A 19854-nucleotide genomic window follows, 5' to 3' on the forward strand; every position below is an offset into this window, starting at 1 on the left:
TGAAGGTCAAAACTATCTTCTTGGCCTCAGCAGTGAGCTGAGATGGGAAGAGCAGGAATGTTTTTAAGGATAACCAGGAGGGTTAGACAGTTACCAGACTACACCTTGCAGGTGGTTAGGGGTGGCCCCAGACCACCACACTCTATTCCTCATTCCCCTTAGCAACAGTGAGGTCATCTTGCAGCATAGAAAAGTATTTCTTCATTTTATATTTTTCTGGGGAAATTTTAATGCTGGCAGAAATATTTTTATTTGTCAAAGTATGCATTTCCATATGAATCTGATTGGCAAAGTACCATGTGCCAACAGTTATATTCAAGGAGTAGCTTTTTTTGTTTTTTTTTTTTGTTTGTTTTTTTAAGATTTATTCCTCCCTTTTGACTTTAACTCTTATTCTTCAAAAGAATTCCCTTATCTAATGGAATTTATCAAAGACAGCGAGTCAGGAGAGCAAATTTCCTATACAAAAAGATTGGTGTATCTACTTTTCATAAGATCAGCTACATTTTTGCGAATGGCCAAATTCTCTAGCAATTCATTTTTAATCTTGTGTCTCTGGCAACACTCTCTTCTCTCTATTCGTTAAAGTGGGTGTTGGTCTTTGCTTTCCTTTTTATTATCTCTCTCTTGTCTTTAATGAAATGCCAGTATCATAAATTCCTGAATCCATGCCTCCCACTCTGACCCTCTTCTAAGGTCTGGTCCAGCAATACCAATAACCCCTCGGGCAGATCCACGTGGATGTCCTGCCACCCCTTCATGAAAGCTTAACACTTCATCTTCTTCCTTACTAAACCAGATCTTCCTCTTGGCTCCCTTTTATCTCTTAGAAAAAAACTATGCTCTCACACAAACCACATGGTTCTTTTAAGGCATCAGAGAATCCCAAGAAGAAACATCCTTGGGAATCTCTGCTTGTTTGTTTAGGGGCAGGCAGCGTCCAGCCTGCCTTAAGGCTCCTTCCCCTGGAGAGAGCCCCACAGTTCTGCCACATCCATGTCCCTGTCCCTGACATGCCTCCTATGAGCACAGTTCCTGTTTAACCACCTGTTCCTATCCGTTGGCAGAGGCATCTGTCCTGAAGACTCACCCAGCCCAAAGGCTCACCTCAGGGCTCTTAAATCTGTCCGTGCACACACTGCTCCCTTGACACTGACCCATGGAGGCTGATAGCACCCCCAGCGTTGTGACCACATGCTGTGAGCACCTACGGATTGTGGGCTGGAGTTCTAGCCTCCGACAGTCACTTGTCAGGCACACACACTTGTCCCAAAATGGACATCGCCCAGAAAACACAGCCTGGTTTCACTGAAACCTCACTCATTTCAAATGTTTTTAATGACACAGGGGGGAAAGTGCTTATGTGGTGACATTAAGTTAACAGACACCAGGAAAGCATTGGGAATGCTGAATTTTTATCCACTCCCTGCTTTTCTAGATCTTCCCTCAACTATGAGCTCTCATCTTTAGAAAATGACCTGGGCTTAAACTCCAACTTCTGCAACTCTGGGTTTTGTAATCCTTAGGTTTATGACTTCTCTCGGTGATTCCATTTTCTCTACTGAAAATAAACACAGTACCTCACACACTGTAGTATCATGAAGATGAACTGAGATGGCACAGGTAAAACCTTTGAGATAGCACCCAGGACAGAGTAAGACACTGCATAATGTTATTTATGAAGAGCTTCTTTCAAAATTCTTGTATCCTGTGTTGCCACTTTACAGCTACTTTTTGTAAAAGTTGATGAAATAAATACATGAATGAATATCCAATTCCTCTTTCTTCTTTGAGTGACTCCAGCCCCGTTGTTGCCTTTGGCTCTCATCTCTTCCTATTCTTCATTCTTCAACTCATTTTCATTTTGTCTGCCAACTCAGTTACACTTGCTATGGAGGCAGAGACCACCTCTGAGACACCTCTGTCACTTCCCAGGCGAGTGGCTGCTGGGCCCCCGCAAAGCGGGCAATTAGCAAATATTGTTTCATTAAGACCACGTCTTCTTTTTCCAGACTTTTAGCTTCTTTCCCTTTCTTCTGGTCTCTTTCCGACAGCCGCTAAAGCTCACGCAGGAGCTAAAGAAGGAACATAGCAAGAGGAAAACAGAAGCAATCTCCGATCCCCACCATGCGTCTGCCCTTCCATACGGCCAGCGTCTTACAGTCCTTTAATTGCAAAACTATTTTCCACAAAGACTTAAAGTTTTTGGTTTCAGTGTGTTAAAAAGCTTTTCTCCAATGCTTTAAAAGAATGTGACAGATGCTTTATTCTGACACTTTGAGGCGATACAGCACAGCACTTGGGATTTTACTTTGCTTTTATAGATGGAAATTCATTGAACATATTCGGCACAGCAGTTATGAGTAATGTTGGCCCAGAAAAAAAAGAAACCCAGCTTCCACATGTCAGGACACCTCTGAGAAGGGATACGCATGTTAACTACGACTTAGCCTACAATAGGATTTGGAGAAACTTTAATGTACAGTAACCCGCCTAGTTCCCAGAGGTGCTTCCTGACATTGTGTCAATGACACAAGTCATCTTAGAACAGCTTTATCCTCCCACCCCCACCCCAAGGAGCCCTATGATGAGTCTCCATGCTTCAGAGCCATTTACCTCCATACTTTTGTATGGAGGAATGTGATGCGCTCTGAGGGGGGTGTGTGTGCCTACTGTCTTCCTATGGACAGCCTGAATAATCTGAAGGAGAATGACAAAACCACACTTCCCTGGGCAAAGTTAGCTGGTTCTTGGAAAGCAAGTATTTTGATAACAGTTCCAATGTGAATCACTGGCACAAGATTCCATTGTCGGAAGTGACAAAGGGCTTTACAACTACATCTCCAAAGTAGTACAACCATGCGGATCACATTAATTTTAAAAACTGAAAGATGATAGGCTATGCCACCTTTTTCTTGACAAATGATTTGTTTCAGAAATGGTTTCTTTATAATGACTTGTTTCAAGCTTCATGAAACTAATTAAATATCACATTTTAGCAAGATAAAGTAGAATCTTTGTGTCAAAAAAAATCATTGGACTGTGTAAATGAGCAAAGACGTAAATAATTAGCACTTTTGTGTGTTAGTGGGTTACACACAAGTGAAAAAAACCCTTTCTCTTTGAGGTATTCTGGTATTCCTCCTCAGTAGAAACTGTATTTCCCTTCAATTGGAAGGGAAACTGAAATTTTAGAAAGTGACTAAAGTATGAAAATGAACAATGCAAAAACAAAGCACGACTGATACCAATTATCTTTTTTGATTCTCCTTCCTAGTCCCTATTTTATATTGTCCTAATACCAATGTTGCTAGGGACATAAGAAACATATTTTTCCCCCAAATTTCAGTATCTCAGGCAGCAATAACAACCAATCTCTTATTTCCTATCTCCCTCTCAACTTTCCCTAATATCAGTGCTTTCCAAGAAGTATGCCCAGATGACTCCCCACTGGCTGGCACACCACTATACTCCACACGCTTGCAACCAAGTGTTCTCTGTGGAAAGGAGGGATTTGTACTCCAAACCAGCTGAGGTCATAAGGTCGGCCTACCCTCACTCCTGTGAAATAGTCTACTTGTTTGTGTCAAATTCATATGTGGAAGGTTAATAAGTATTTATGTGCATGATTTAAAATTTAAAGGACAGGCAGGCTCAGTAGGATAAACAGAAATGACTGTGGACCCACATGAGTAGGGTATTATCAGTCTAGGTGAGCAGATACAAGAAAGCCAGAACCTTACTTTGTTCAGGTTCAATTTAAAAACAGGATTATGAAGGTTTATCACCTGCAAAGAAACCAAGATTCGATATAAGACAGCAGTCAAAAGCACACTGAGAGGAACTGGTGGCGAAGGGAGTTTTTAAGAAGTGAGTTTATTTTTTCAATTTCTCCCCCTCCTTTATTTCTTGACTCTCTTCTTTATGTGGTGGGTTTACTTGTTTGTGAGTGGATACACCAATGCCAATTCATCCTTCTTTCTTGAATGGTAATGGATGTGCTGGGACATCTGCCAGCCAACAGCAGAAGGACATGGACTTTCAAGTCTCAAATAGATGTCCCATGAATGGGGCAATGGTAATCTAACCATTGGTTAGAACCATATGGTTCAAGGCTGAACCATAGCCTTGAAGAATAACAAAACAGGCTCTTCTTGAAGGGTTTGGAATATGCAAACAATGGCCACAACCTCATGCACTTTCTAAAACTCCCTTAACTTTGAGACATCATCAACCTAGACTTTTATTATCTATCATCACTTGGCCAGGCCTTCTGACACTTACGGTAATAGTAATAGCTACAATTTATTGAATGACTATCGTATATCCCCTATAAGATGATACTACTAAGTCTATTTTACAAATGATGAAACTGTCATAGGATCTTGAGATGTTAAGTAACTTGCTCAAAGCCTTAAGGCATCTAGAACAAAGCCAGAATTTGAACCTGGACCTATGTCATTTCAGAATCCGCGTTCTTTAACTCCATCCCAAATCTGAAACCCTGGCAACCATGAACAACAAGACCAAGTGCCCAGAGCTAACACTCAAGGGGAAGGGTGCTGGACTTCTGGGCATCTTGGTTCCTGGCACATAGTGAGTTCATGATAAACATTATTTTAATGCATGATGTTTCAGCACTTCCATGAGAATAGTAGATGACACTGCCTTGTGACGAAACCCTAAGTGAACACTGAGACTTCCGACATCCAGTGGAAGAATTCTCTGTGCTCTGGTCCCCTTCTCACCTTATGCTCAAATCCAACATCCAGCCCTCACTTCTGTGTAGTTCCCTTCTGTTTCGGGCCATTGTAACTTGAGTGTGTATCCTTCCATAACCTCAGACTCAAAACCTACTCCAAACTCTTTCCTAATTTGCAGCTTTTACTCATCTTCTTCTAGTTTGCCAGAAAATAAGCTTGGAATCAACATTATACCTTCCTTGCTCTTCATATTATTGACTCTTCAGCCCCACCAAGTCAATCTCACAGGTGACTCACTAAACCTTCTTCTTTATTCTGCTTCTGGGTACAGAGGAGCAATTAAAAACAGATGATATCTGGGTTGCTTAGGGTACTTTTGGTTATAAGTCTAGCAAATGCAAAGCCATGGCTCATGTGGCATATGAACAGTGTCATACGCATGAATGAGAGAGGGGTTAAACAGGCAACTCAGAGGCAAAAGATGTCTAAGTCCTATAAACAACTCTTGATGATTAGGACCCATCCTGAGTTTTTAAGCAGGAAAGTGACATAGTCAAGTGCATTTCCTAATGACAGGTGATTGCACTGGAGGTTGACAGACCAGTTAAGTGGACAAATTGGCCGGTGCATTGAAACCCAAAGAAAATCTGAAAGGAGGTACAGTCATACAGATACCTGCTTTATTCTCCTGTACCCATTTGTGTAAGGTTTCCATGAAGACTGTGAGTCCACCTAAATATCCCTCCACTATCTTGATAGCTGCTACCACCATTCGCTATTCACACAAGAAATCTCGGAATCATCTTTAACATTTCCCTCCTCTTCACCTGACACCCCCTACATATAATCAATCATCAATTTCGTGTCAATTTAATCCTACTAGACATCTTGATGAGACATATGCTTCACTTCTTTCTATCTCCCATCACTATCCTAAGCCACGGCATATCACTCCTTGCCTGGACTATTGCAAGGGCTGTCTAAATAATCTCTCTCATTTCATTTTACCTTTTGCAAAACATACAAATGCTTTGGAAGAGAAAGACAGCAAACCTATTTCTCCCCTCAACTGAGAATTCCGTTTAACTGAGCAAGAATGACCTCTAGCATTCTGCTTTTCCTTCTGAAAATGAATTGCAGATTTTAGGCTGTTTTCAGTAGGGATATCTTCTAAAAGTACAAATCATACCATGCCAATCCCCTGCTTATAAACCTCTCCTTTTCTTGTGGCTCTTGGATAAAGTACTAAGTCCATTTAGCTCCGAATAGCAGAGCCTCTACTCATCCAATCAGCCAAATCCAGAGCCTCTGTTCTCTCCCACTGCAGAATTTCTCTTCAGTTCCAGAGAAGTAAGATATTAGCTAGGATTTCCTTTTTTTTATGTTTATTTATTTATTTTTGAGAGAAAGAGAGAGAGGAGCAGAGAGAGACAGAGACAGAGACAGAGACAGAGACAGAGACAGAGACAGAGACAGAAAATCTGAAGCAGGATCCACGCTATCAGTACAGAGCCCGACATGGGACTCAAACTCACAAACCATGAGATCATGACCTGAGCCAAAGTCAGATACTTAACTGACTGAGCCACCCAGGTGCTCTGCATTCTTTATTAGTAGGACTGCCAGCTAGACATAGGTTACAACTTCCTAATGCATCCTTTTAACACAAATTCACAATCATATTTTTCATTCATCTTTTGAGCTATGTTCTGAATGAATTCCTCATTCTCATTCTCCAAGTTATCAATTTTCTCTTTAGCCAAATCTACTCTAGGGTTACTCTGTCTGTGCATTCTATTGTTTTTACTTATCTTTTGTAGTTTTCCTTCTTTTTTTATATTTCACTTACCATATGTATATTTTCCATTTCTAAGATTTCTAATTGATTCTTTCTGATACCCATATATTCCTCAATTTCTATCTACCTCCTTTGTGTTCATAATCTGCTCATGGAGATATCGTCCTCTTGCTTTTAAAGTTCTCCCTTTGGGAGATATCTGACACACTTATTTTTAAGTCCTCCCTTGTTGCTCTCTCTGTTCCTCCACATTGCCCAGGGAAAACAGGGCCAGCCAGAGCAGCAGCAGCATCAGATGTGATAAAAAGGGACCAGATGCAGGCAAGTTTACTGAGGTAACTGATTGGACAGAAAAGCCAATGGAGAGGGAAGAGCCTGGGAGGACATACAGTTTCAGCTTCAGCAAACTACGTGTATGTTCTCACCTATCACCTGGAAAAGGAAAACATGAAGTTTCCGAAGCAAAGCAACACAGGTCTTGGAGTAGAAGGCATGATAGGCATGATAAGGCAGTTTTGAATATATTGAGTTTGCAGGACAAGGGACATAGATGGCCAAGGCAAATAGGCTGACACGTGGTTGTTTATATGGGTCAGGAGGTCAAGAAAGAAGTGAGCCAGAAATAACCAGCATCCTATCGTGATGATGCTGACAAACCCAAACAGATCACCACAAACTTGTCCCAGAGTAATGGTCCATCTACAATCATTCTGAAAATGGATATATCTTATCTCAAAGCCATTTGGTTGTCTTTTGATCATGGATGGCTTTGATGGAAGGACAAAAATAAATCTTCCCAAAGGTAATTAATAAAATGTAATAATATATAGAATAATATATAGAATATATATATAGAATATATAGAATAATAGAATGCATGGTGGGAACAAGGAAAGGCACGTTCCTCTCACCAGGGCCACACCCTTGCAGAAAGATTTCTCTGCTGAAATCTACCTAGAAAGCAAACTAAAATCTGCAATTCATTTTCAGAAGGAAAAGCAGAATGCTAGCATTCATTCATGCTCAATTAAACTGAGCTCATGGTTGAGGGGAGAAATAGGTTTGCTGCCTTTCCCTTCCAAAGCATGGCAAACTCTATTTTATGAGGTTATATAGACTCTGTCACACAACGAGAGGGAGCTAAACCAGAAAAGGAAATGGCCCAGTCACTTTATTTTAAAGGAAGTTTAAGTAATAACAGCTACAATACCAAGTCCAACAGTTGCAAAATCAGATGAGGAATGACTATTCCTGTCACAGTGTCATTCTACCTTTATTATGACATCACACAAAGCAATAGTGCAGCCGCACACAGGCTTTGTCACATCTTTGTCATGTGGAACAGAAGGAGCTCCTGCAGGTGCTATGTTTGGACACTGTGTAAAGTAAGGAGAGGTGAAGAATTAGTAGGACCATTTTACTGATGCGGGTACTGAATCACACACTGAAGGTTACTGTGGGAACCAGATGAGTCGCCAACAGAGAGAGTCAGAAATTTAGAGGGCCTCACAACAGTGATTTCCAAATCTGGCCCCAAGAGCATCAGCATCACCAAGGAGCTTGATAAAAACAGGAATCCCTGGGCCTCTGAATGTACCTACAAATAATCCTCTCCGTATGTTCAATATGTTTCGTAAGTGATTCCAGCAAAGAACCAAGCTTGGGAACCACCGATTTAGTCCATTCTCAACAGAGAGAAATTCGTCAATTGCCCAGGGGACATGTGGCAATGTCTAGAGACATTTTTGGTTGCCAAAACTGGGGGAGGGGATGCTCCTGGCACCTAGTGGGTAAAGGCCAGGATATAACTTAAATCCTACAATGCACAGAACAGCACTCGTAACTAAGAATCATCCAGTCCAGGGGGGCCTATGTGGCTCAGTAGGTTAATCATCCGACTTCAGCTCAGGTCATGATCTCATGGTTCATGAGTTCGAGCCCCACATCAGGCTCTGTGCTGACAGCTCAGAGCCTGGAGCCTGCTTTGGATTCTGTGTCTTCTTCTCTCTCTGCCCCTCCCTGGCTCACACTTTGTCTCTCTTTCAAAAATAAACATTTAAAAATTAAAAAAAAAAAGAATCATCCAGTCCAAAAGTTCAGTGGCTCTGAGGCTGAGAAATGGTGATACAATCCAACAGTCAGGAAAGAACCGTCTAGGAAAATTACAGGACTTTTAATTTTTGTAATATAAAGTTGGAACCTCGCTTTTCAGAAATCCAATCTCATTTTCTCGATTCTACGGGATTTTAAAACTTTGTGTATTGTGGTAACCTATACACAACATAAAATTTCCAGGGGCGCCTGGGTGGTTCAGTCGGTTAAGCTATTGACTCTTGATTTTAGCTCAGGTCATGATCTCATAGATTGGGGAGATCGAGCCCCACATAGGGCTTTGCTCGGGATTCTCTCCTTCTCTCTGCCCCTTCCTGGCTTGCACTCACATGCTTGCTTGCTCTCTCTCTCAAAATAAATAAACTTAATATGAAACATAAAATTTCCACTTTCAACCATTTTTATAAAGGTTTTTTTAATTATTTATTTTTGAGAGAGAGAGACAGCAAGCGAGCAGGGGAGGGGCAGAGAGAGGGAGGCATAGAATCCAGAGCAGGCTCCAGGCTCTGAGCTGTCAGCACAGAGCAAAATTCAGGGCTTAAACTCACAAAATGTGAGATCATGACCTGAGCTGAAGTCAGATGCTTAACTGACTAAGCCACCCAGGTGGCCCTTACCATTTTTAAATGTATGGTTCAGTGGTATTAAGTACATTCATGTTGTGCATTCTATGTGCTATGTGATCTTAAAGTTCTGAATTCAAAACATATTTTGAGTTCAGATGTCATTTTAGCTCACCAGGCTGTCAATATTTAAATGTCGCAGGAATTATGGGTTTTCAGGCTACAGAACTGACTTTAATGCAACTAAGTAGAAGTTTGTATTATTGCTTCCAGTCTTGCCTGGAACACAAAAAGCTTGTGCCAATCTGAAAACTCATAACTGACTGCTAGTGGTTACCATTATTAAGCAGAGCGCTGAATGATGATCTCACTGAATCCCCACAATGCCAGGAAGGATGTATGAATACTGCCAATTCTTTCTTACAAAGCAGGAGGCTTGCCCCCAGTCACACAGCTCTCAAGTGGCAGCTCAGACTTTCAGGCCCTATCAGTCTGCCCACTGCCCATGCCTATAAGCACCAAGTCAAACTGCCTTACCAGTGTCCAGCCTCAACAGGATGTCTCATTTCAGGTGGCTCCTTCTGGAGTAACCTAGGCCAGTGGCCACATTGCCCCTCATTTTTAAAGAAATACCATCTTTGCTTTCATAACACAGTGTGTCCCTGGAAGTCACGTCATTAGTGGCTGGAGCAAGCAAATTTGGCAATGGTGTATGTGTCTGCTCAAATCAGACTGGTGTTAATGGTTGGAACAATTAGGGAGGAGCATAAGAGATGGAGAATCTGAAAAAGAACTACTTAACAAGTAAGATAAGTTAAATAAAGGCAAATACTACACGATATCACTTACACATGGGATTTTTTTTTTTAAATCAAACTTACAGAAACAGAATAGAAAGATGGCTGCCAGGGACTGGGGAGGTAGAAGAAATAGGCAGAGGCTGGCGAAAGGATACAAACTATCACCTATAAGATGAATAAAGCTTAATGTAAAACATGGTGACTACAGCTGATGACAGTGTATTGTATAACTGAAATGTGCTAAGAAAGCAGAACTTGAACATTCTCACACACACACACAAAGATAAATATGTGAAGTGATGGGTATGTTAATTAACTCTATGGGGGAGAATCCTTTCACAGTATATCTGCATATCAAATCACCATGATGTACACTCTAAATATCTTATAATGCATGTCAATCACACCTCAATTAGGCTGAAACGAAATTTTTAAAAAAGAGCTACGAAACAGATTTATGGTTTAGTAGAAATGGCCTGGGTTTTAGTATCATGCAGTGTTGGATTCAAATCAGTAGCTTCCTAGCTGTGTGATCTGAGGCAAATTAATGAGCTTGTGAACAATTATGAACTAGGACATCTAAAGTCTTTTTGGGGGGATGAAATACTCCATTGCAAGGCATTTAACATACTGCCTGGCATATTGTATGTGCTCTTCAGATGGCCCATGCTATTATTTCTACTGCTACTGTTATTATTATGTACAGAATGAGCAAAACTCCAATGTCAAGCACAAAAATTTAAATGTGCTTTATGTAATTAATGAGCTTAAAAAGGTCTTGGGTAAATCAAAGTTATACATATTAGATTATATCTTAAATATCTACAGAGGGGTGCCCAGGTAACTCAGTCGGTTAAATGTCCGCCTTTGGCTTAGGTCATGATCTCATGGTTCATGGGTTCTCCGAACCCCACCTCGGGCTCTGTGCTGACAGCTCAGAACCTGAAGGCTGCTTTGGATTCAGTGTCTCCCTCTCTCTCTCTCTCTCGCTCTCTCTCTCTCTCTCTCAAAAATAAATAAACATTAAAAAATGTAAAAAAAAAAAAAAAAAAAACAAACAAACAAAAAAACATATCTACAGAAATAGGATAGCTAAGGGGAAAATGCAGGCAGTCATTTTGTACACGCTTGCCTGAAAACACATCATGTAGGTTTCTCTTAGGGAAATAATATCCCCGACCATATATAGGCAGAGGATGCTACTACAATTTTTCTGCTAGGAGGATGGAGAATATCAATGGTTTATTCTCATCCTTACTGTTCATAGTTCAAACCTAAAGTAGATACACACAGAAATAGAGATCGATGTAAGGGATCACAGGGTACAAATACATGTAAAACACAAGCGACTGATCACCGGGAGCATATAATCTACTTCAAAAGACATGGGTACACTAAAAAAATGTAAGCAACATTATGTGCATACTATATTAACTGAATAAAAGCTACAGGCAAAGAAAATGGTATAAGAAATGAGAAGGATGGAAAAATAACTGCATTATAACACACTCAGCAAAGGTTTGAATACAAAGAAGGCTCTGGGCAGTGTTAGCAAAGCCAGGATTTAAAGGAATGAAGGGCTGAACAGAAGCAGGAGGAATTCAAGCAGGTTTACTCTCAGAAAGAAACTGCAAGAAACGAACCACATGCATGTGCAGGGACATACTTCTAAAGGGGAAGCTTCTATATAGCAAGATGGTACTTAAAAATTGCACACAGCAGCTTTGAACCTTGGTCAATACAAAGATACCTTGCACCCTGGGTAATATGAAGGGAAATCATGGAGGGGACATCAAGTCAAATTAAAGAATCTGACTCAAGGGGCACCTGGGTGGCTCAGTTGGTTAAGCATCCGACTTTGGCTCAGGTCATGATCTCACGGTTTGTGAGTTTGAGCCCTGCATCGGGCTCTGTGCTGACAGCTCAGAGCCTGGAGCCTGCTTCGGATTCTGTGTCTCCCTCACTCTCTGCCCCTCCCCAGCTCATGCTCTGTCCCTCCCTCTCTCAAAAATAAATGAACATTAAAAAAAATTTTTTTAAGAAAAACTTAAATAAATAAAGAATCTGATTCAAGTCTTAGGATCACTCAAGAATCATCCATGACTTACTTTTTTTTAGTTGTATTATACTCTCCTCAAACAAAATCTTTTGCAAAAGCATGCAAAAATCAAAAGGCCGATATAAGCTGCTGTTGCAGGAGTGAGTGTGAAAAGCCTTCAAACACACTGCATACACCCCTCACCCCTGAAGCATTTGGGAAGGATTTGAGAAGGATCCTTGAGAATGATCCAACTAAGGTTAAAAACCATGCGGGGCACCTGGGTGGCTCAGTCAGTTAAATGTCCAACTTCGGCTCAGGTCATAATCTCATAGTTTGTGAGTTGAAGCCCCACATCGGGCTCACTGTTATCAGCATCAAGCCCACTTCAGATCCTCTGTCTGCCTCTCTCTTTGCCCCTCCCCGACTCTCACCTGCTCGCTCGTGCTGTCTCTCTGTCTCTCTCTCTCTCTCTCTCTCTCAAAAATAAACATTTAAAAAAATATATGCATCTCTCCCCATCATTGTTTCTGGGCCTGAACATGATGTATAACAACCTTCCCAAGGGCTTGTCCGGTGCACAGATATTAGAGATGACCCAGACCCCTTGCCTGCTGGGATGGCTTAGGCTAGCTTTTCCTGAGTAGAAGTGGGCTTTATTTCCTTGTATGGACAGGATGGAGTCTGTACACTTGGGGTTGTGAACAACACATCTAACCCATCCTTCTTCTACCTGAAATAACTTCCAAAAGTTGGTAACACCTATCACACCACCTTTCTGCAGGCTTACATCTGCACAGTTTCACCAATCACTTGCTTGTATTCTGCAGGCACATGGAGGCTTATATAGAGGCATAACGTATCTATCAAATGGAGAAGACCTGGTGGCCAGCCAGCAGGGGCACACTGGTGACAGAGCTGGTGTTACTTAGATAGAAGTTATACTTCAAGCCAAGAGAGAACATGGAATCTAGACAAAGAGTATCAGTAGTAAACACACAGACCAGTGGGCTAAGCACTGAGGCTGGGGCAAATTTAGAAAGGAGAAAGTCGTGGAACCATGAAGGAAACTCACAAAGACTAATCAGACAAGGAGGGAGAATCTCAGGACTGCAGCTTAATGAAGAACAGGGAGTTTCAAGAAGATCAGAATGAGCAGCTTTGCCAAGTGTAACCAAGACAGCGAGGCCAAGCAAGGCGGAGGGAGGACCACTCCATTTAGCAAAGCAGAAGGCACTGCAGCCATCAGAGAGCAGCTCCAGGGAGAGGAAAGTTGTTACTCATTCTCAGATTAAGTAGATACTGACACAGCACAGGTGATGGTCTATACTGACAACATTTAAATCAACTTGGAATGGAAAGACACAACCTAAATTACACGCTAGCAAGAGAGTTACTAGGTCAAGAGAAGGGCCTTCCAAGGCAGGAACAGAAGAGCTTATTGGTGAAAGCAGAGAAGAAAAGAACAACTGAAGACAACAGTGATGGGGCAAAGCCTCAGGTAAGGGGAAAGGACGGGTTAGAACACAGGTGCAGCCAGAGAGTCGGGGGATGGGACAGACTGAATGGCCTGGGACAGGGGCAGGACCATCCCTTCCCTCCTCTGCTGGCAGTGGGTGCGGGTGTGGGCGGGAAGAGGATGGCAGGAGACAAGGGCATCATGAGATCCTGGAGGCACGCAAACCCATAAGCAGAGGACTTGTAAGGCGCAGACAGGAGTGGTGGCTTTCTGGCCACAGTGCACTCCTTGGAAAGGAAGGAATGTGAGGCAGGGCAGACAGGAGAAACTAGAGGCCTGAGGCGCATGTGTGGGAACAGAATATCTGCTGCCCAGAATGCTGGCACGTGGCCAAGAAACAGAAGAAACTATCAAGGAGAAGTGCTAGGGAGCCAGTGAATATTCCACAGCACAACTGGTTGCATGTCCAGTTAGCATTCTCCCTTATTACTAGGTGATGCCTCCCACCTACCCTTTAGTTGTCTCTCTTCCTAAACATTAAAAACATTAGGCAGGAGTGCCTGGGTGGTTCAGGCAGTTAAGCGTCCGACTTGGGCTCAGGTCATGATCTCATGGTTTGTGAGTTCGAGCCCCACATCCGGCTCTCTGCTGTCAGTGTGGAGCCTGTAAGGGGTCCTCTGTATCCCCCTCTCTGCCCCTCACCCCCCCACTCTCTCTCTCAAAAATAAACATTTAAAAAATTGTTTAATAAAAATAAAAACATTAGGCACAGAAAGAAGGAGAAAGCCAGGGAACCATTCTTGACAAAGGGCAGGTAAAAAAGAAAACCAGCGCATCTCATTTCCTAATCTAAGGAGAACTTGCTTAAACTGGCAGAAACAGGGCTGCCTTTATGGAGTAATTACTCTGAGCCAGGCGATGTCCTACATTCTTTTTCACACATTTTCTTTAATCTTCACAACAATCATGAAAGTGCAAAATTATTATGTCAGCTTTGCAAAATGAAGATACTGAGGCTCAAAGAGGGTAACAGAGCCTCTCACAAATATGGGGGCTCCGGGGCCCCATCCAGGTTTCAATGTCCTGGAGAGTGTACTGCATTGCTTAGGCCACACTAACTCTCAGCAAACGCCTCTCATCAGAGTGTCGAGGGTTCTATACTCTTGATTGAGAAAAATAAGCTGTTCAGAAAATAGTAAGTTAACCAGGACAGGGGGTGGGAGGCTTTAAGGCTCAGTATGTCCAGACAACCACCGACTGGTGGCTTCAAGTGGCCCCTGAGGGTGAAACTCAGCAACAGACCATAAAGGCCAAAGCAGAAGCCACCAACGAGATAGTTTACAACTCCTCTGACGGCTTCCTATGGTATGGCAAACTCTTCTTGTAAAAATCCCATAGGGGCTTTTCCTGCTGAGTGGAAAGGCAGAATTGTCTCTTCACAATCTGGAGAGAAAACAAACCAGTCGGCTCCCTGCAGACATCCCCTTGAACCAAACAGGCATCAATAGAGCAAAGCTGAGCAGAAATGTGCTCCTTCTTCCAGTTATTCATTAATTAAATATCCATTGATTAAGGACGGACTGTTCTCTAGGCACTAGAGAAACTGCACTCAAAGATGAAGCAATTTACAGGCTCATGACGGTTTCTCACGAGCCCCTGGATTGGGAGGTGTGGGGGCCCCTGCATCAACCTCACGTAGTGTTCCTCACAAAGCAGAGGAAGGGCCCCACCCCTGGCGACAGAATCAAAATCTCTGCAGCTCGGCTGGAAATGTGCATTTTTCACAAGCTCCTTGGGTGATCCTTGGGCACGCCCAAGGTTGAGTCGGACCACCGGTTTAAGGTGACAGACAGGGACAACACAATGGGATAAGCGGAAGGATACTCAAGGTTTTAGGTGAACAAGGGACAGCAAAGCCGAACCCAACTCCCAGAAATAACCTTTTAGTGAAATAGTAGCTACCCAGGGTCAAAAGGAGCAAAGAGCTTTCTGAACAAAGGTAGCCTGCCACAGGAGAGAGGCAGGCTATGCGACCCTCACTGAACAAGGTAAAAGATCAGAAGAAAAGTCCAAGTACGAATCATGGCTTAAGTCTTTGTTGCATGTGCAAATACATTTCCAATTCTTGGGCCAATTTCTGACCCAATCAAGAAACAACACCTGATGCCAGCACTGCCATGAGTCTCACTCCAATCTCAGTAGCTGCAGGGCAATAAGGGGTTAGGTTTCTAATCCTTTGTGTAGTCTCCATACGGCAATACCAGAAGGCCCACAATTTAGCCAACTGTTTAAAAGTTCAGTCTTCAGAGTAAGAGAGACCTGGGTGTGTGTCCTGCTCTCATGAATTGGCAAATCACTCAACTTCTGTGAACCTCATATCTGCATTTGTAAAACCGGATCATCACCAAGAACGAGACAAGGAAACACCAGGTGCCTCCTGATACAGTGCCCCGAAGAGGACACAGCATCATCTCTCTGGCATTTCACCTGATAATGCAAAACCTGGGAAGAAAACATCAGAGAGACCCAAACTGAAGAATATTCCACAAAGGTGTCCTGTACTCTACAAAATTGTCAAGGCCACAAAAGATAAAGAAAGACTAAGGAAACATTCCATGTCAATGGAGACCATCGGGACAGGACAATAAATGTAATACATGAGCCTGGAGGGATAAGGGATCTTATTGGGACAACTGATGAATCTTGAATATGGACTATGGACTTTGAATTAGATGATAGTTTTGAACTGCTGTTCAATTTCCTGGCTTTTATAAAGAGACTATGGTTATGTAAAAGAAGGATTTTATTCTTACACTGAGTATTTAGGAGTAAAGGGGGATGATGCCTCTAAGTCACTCTCAAATGGTTCAGAAAAAAAGCTATATATTAAAAAGAGAGAAAATGGAGAAAACAGTCACGCATATGAAGCAAAATGTTAATACTTAAAGAATCTGGATAAAAGGTAGACAGAAGTTCTTTGTACTAGTCTTGCCATTTCTCTGTTTAAAAACTGTATTGAACTAAAGTTACTGCTCAAAACTTTCAAGCCATGAAATAACAAGGAAAGACTGAAGAACTGTCAAAGGCTGTAGGAGAATGAGGAACCATGACGACTATATTACAATGTGGTTGGCATTCCTGGATTAGATCCTGGAACAGAAAGAGGACATCAGTGGCAACACTGCTGACATCCAAATAAAGTTTGTAGTTTAGTTACCAGTAATGTGCCATTGTTAATGCCTTCATTTTGGGAAATGTACCAGTTATATTAAGCATTAGGGAAGACTGAGTGAAGGGGTTATGGAAACTCTCAATAGACTCTTCACGATTTTTCTATGAATCTAAAATTGTTCCAAAATAAAAAGATAACTAAAAAATAAGTGTTAAGGCACACACACACCAAAGGCCATCCCCAAAGGCAAGAACAGGACACTGACTCCACAAACCCCTAAGAATGTGTATCAGGAGCTATTGCCTGATAGCAGAGGTTCCCGGAGCCACGGCAGAATCAAACAGAAATAATTTAGTAAACCACTGACTTAGAATCACTTGAGGTAGAAGCCCCAAGAACATTTAAACAAGTACCTCAGACTTGGGGTACCAGGGATCCAGCTCAGTACTTCTCAAACTTAACTAGACACAGGAGTCCCTGGAGACCTAGCTAAAATGCAGATTCTAGGTCAGGAGATCTGGGGTAGGGTCTGAGACTTTGCATTTCCAATGAGCTCCCAGGTGAAGCCCGAACAACCATCCTCAGCCACACATATGGAGAAGGCAAAGCAACAAGACAGAAGAGGCCTGCCTGGGTTCATGTCCCCGGAGCACCACGCCAGCCCAGGACTGCCATGTGGATGTAAGAGGTCAACTCCCCTTTGAAGCCGTTGGTTCCCTTAGCCAGTAGCAAACCTAGTCCTAACTGTATTTAGTCTGCACCAGATAGTCCCAAGCATATTTTAAAATTCAACTCACCTCCTCTCTCGAACAGCACATGAAAAAGGACAAACATCTGTTACCTGACACAAATGTATATAAAACTACCGGATGGGCTTCTCTACCCACATGGGTTGCTTCTAGAGCTCCACAAAAACTGCCTCATAGAGCAGTTAAAGTGACAATGATGAGCCGGACCGATGACACCTTTGTTGACAACAATCCTAGAATTTTACCCTTTCTCAAATTCACACTCAAGCTCAACTAATTCTGATTTGACCTTTATAATTTATGTCAATAGTCTTTTGGATCCACACAATGCCATACAACTCTTACAGTATTCTTCAACCAGATAATAACATCTGACCAGGGGAAAAAAAATTATAGATCATAATCATAGAACAATACTGAGAACATATATAAAAAGTGGAGTTGCCATGGTAGCCTAATTGTGAAAATATTAAAAGCCACCTAGAATTCTATAGTATTTGTTTTATGAAACTCTAAGTGTACATAAGTCTCAATTTTTTTTCCTCCTTAAATTATTTGCTCTAGTAACCTTCCTGAGATAACCTGTAATCAAATCAAATCAAATCAAAGCCACACCATAAGACTGTTGAGACCCAAGCTAAAGGAGGCTTTTAAAGGTAGGGCCATATTAAAAAATCTTTTGGATATTTTTTCATTCATTAAATACGTATTGAGGATGTATTACATGCCAGACAATGCACTAGACAGACAGTGCATTTTACATTAATAATAAAATTACAATTAGCTGGGAGGCAAGCCCAAGCCCCTCTATACTAATTTCACTATTAAGCTGTTACTGTAATGTACTTGTTGGCTGCTTCTGCAAAAATCAAAGGGGAAAGTGTATCAAAAAATTAAGTTTCGTGTTGCCTAGGATAAAACAACCTGCACCTACTCATGAGCACTTGCCAGGCAGGGCCGGGATAGCCTCCACTGTGCCAACTGCCCGGAACCTAAGCCACTGGGCCCTGCCGCCTCTCACCCAGCTTCAGACACAAACCCTGTATTCACACAATCCAAGTAGATGTTGAACGAGCATAAAAACCCCATCCGTCGTCACTGTGTGTGGTACACAAAGCAAACTACACTGCAACTATTATTGCACAGATTTTTCAGCACAGCCAGAGAGAGACAGGAGGACAAAAGAGCTAACCAAAGTCTGTGAAAATTCCAAGACAGAAAGAAGACTGAAGAGAACCCCCAAACTGCTGCCAGCATGACTGACCTGATCGATTTCCATGAGTTTGGGGTAGGCGCCGGGCCATTCTATGGCCACCTTGACGATGTCCGCGGGGGGCGGCATGGTAATCCCAGGGAGTCCAAAGCTTATAGAACCGGGATCCTACAGTGCAGACGGCCACACGTGTCTACACCTAATGAGAAATGACAAAAAGAAAGAAAAGTTGCTCAGTGCCGATGCAGGGCAAATTCTGCTTCATCACTTCCTGTTTTCACTGGTGGTTTAGGTATGAGAAACGGCTCTGGGTATACAACACACAGGGCACCAACTGTACCTCCGGCTGCTCCTGAGGAGAGAAGACAGATGACAGGAAGGAGCCAATGCCCTAGAGTCGAAGCCTTCAGGAGACGTGGTCCCCGCAAGGGGCAGTTTGTCCCTTGCCACGGGGTTCGGCTCCCAGTGGTGCCCAGGGTCTGGATGAGCTGGGCTCACTCTGTCCAGAAACGCACATAAACTTCTCGTGCTCAACAGTCTCCGGAAGAACAGATTGCCCAGGAAGTCATGGTCAGGAAGCAGCATTTCTTTAAAGTATTTTCTGTGTGTCACAAATAGAGCTCCGCACTATAGCAACCAGGATATCATGAGGAAGAAAAAATGCCCTGAGGTTCACACACATGCATACACACACTCCCTCCCCAAGGCCAGTTCACACACTGCGCCTTCAGGAGGGAAGAAAATTGACTGATGTGGATAGTGCGGCAAACAGAACGGACCTTGAATTTTCACTGTAATGAATAGTGTTGCTTTCACAAAAGAAGTAAGATTATCCTCTGCTGCCTCCCCTAGATTATTGGCCTGTTTCTTTAGGATGACTTTTTTAACTTAATATTTTTGAACGGAAAACACATTCATGTGACTCAAAACTTAAATTTCTGTGTGTGTGTGTGTGTGTGTGTGTGTGTGAAAATATAGTGGAGAATCTCCGTCCTCTTAAAGTTGCACATCCACCTGGACGAATATTCTACAACAGGGACTTGTTAAATAATTATGGGGTCTCATATATGCAAGCACAAGTAGCAAATCTGTACTGGGGTATTCCTCTTCATAGTCTCTATGCTCCTTTATTCACTAGAGAATTCTATGGGCAATGTATTATGTCTGTACCACATCACTTCAATCCCAACCAGTTATACACCCTAGAATAAGAATCATGAAAACAGGTTCTAATGTGAAAATAGACT

At 42.4% G+C, this 19854-nt stretch overlaps 1 protein-coding gene across 3 annotated transcripts in view; it reads right to left on the bottom strand.

The window, feature by feature from the left end:
• The window catches only part of ELMO1 (engulfment and cell motility 1), a 524791-nt gene that overhangs the window by 412554 nt on the left and 92383 nt on the right, over positions 1–19854 (bottom strand). For 2 of the 3 annotated variants that reach the window (XM_042970062.1, XM_042970058.1), the window contains exon 2: positions 18659–18806. In XM_042970062.1, the coding sequence (XP_042825996.1) occupies positions 18659–18736 (78 nt within the window). In that variant the 5' untranslated portion in view covers positions 18737–18806. Of the gene's footprint in view, positions 1–18658; positions 18807–18947; positions 19208–19854 lie in introns of those variants that run through there. The other variant, XM_007078577.3, reaches the window with a different exon arrangement.

The sequence above is a fragment of the Panthera tigris genome, chromosome A2 (assembly GCF_018350195.1).
Source record: "Panthera tigris isolate Pti1 chromosome A2, P.tigris_Pti1_mat1.1, whole genome shotgun sequence".
Classification (NCBI taxonomy): Eukaryota; Metazoa; Chordata; class Mammalia; order Carnivora; family Felidae; genus Panthera; species Panthera tigris.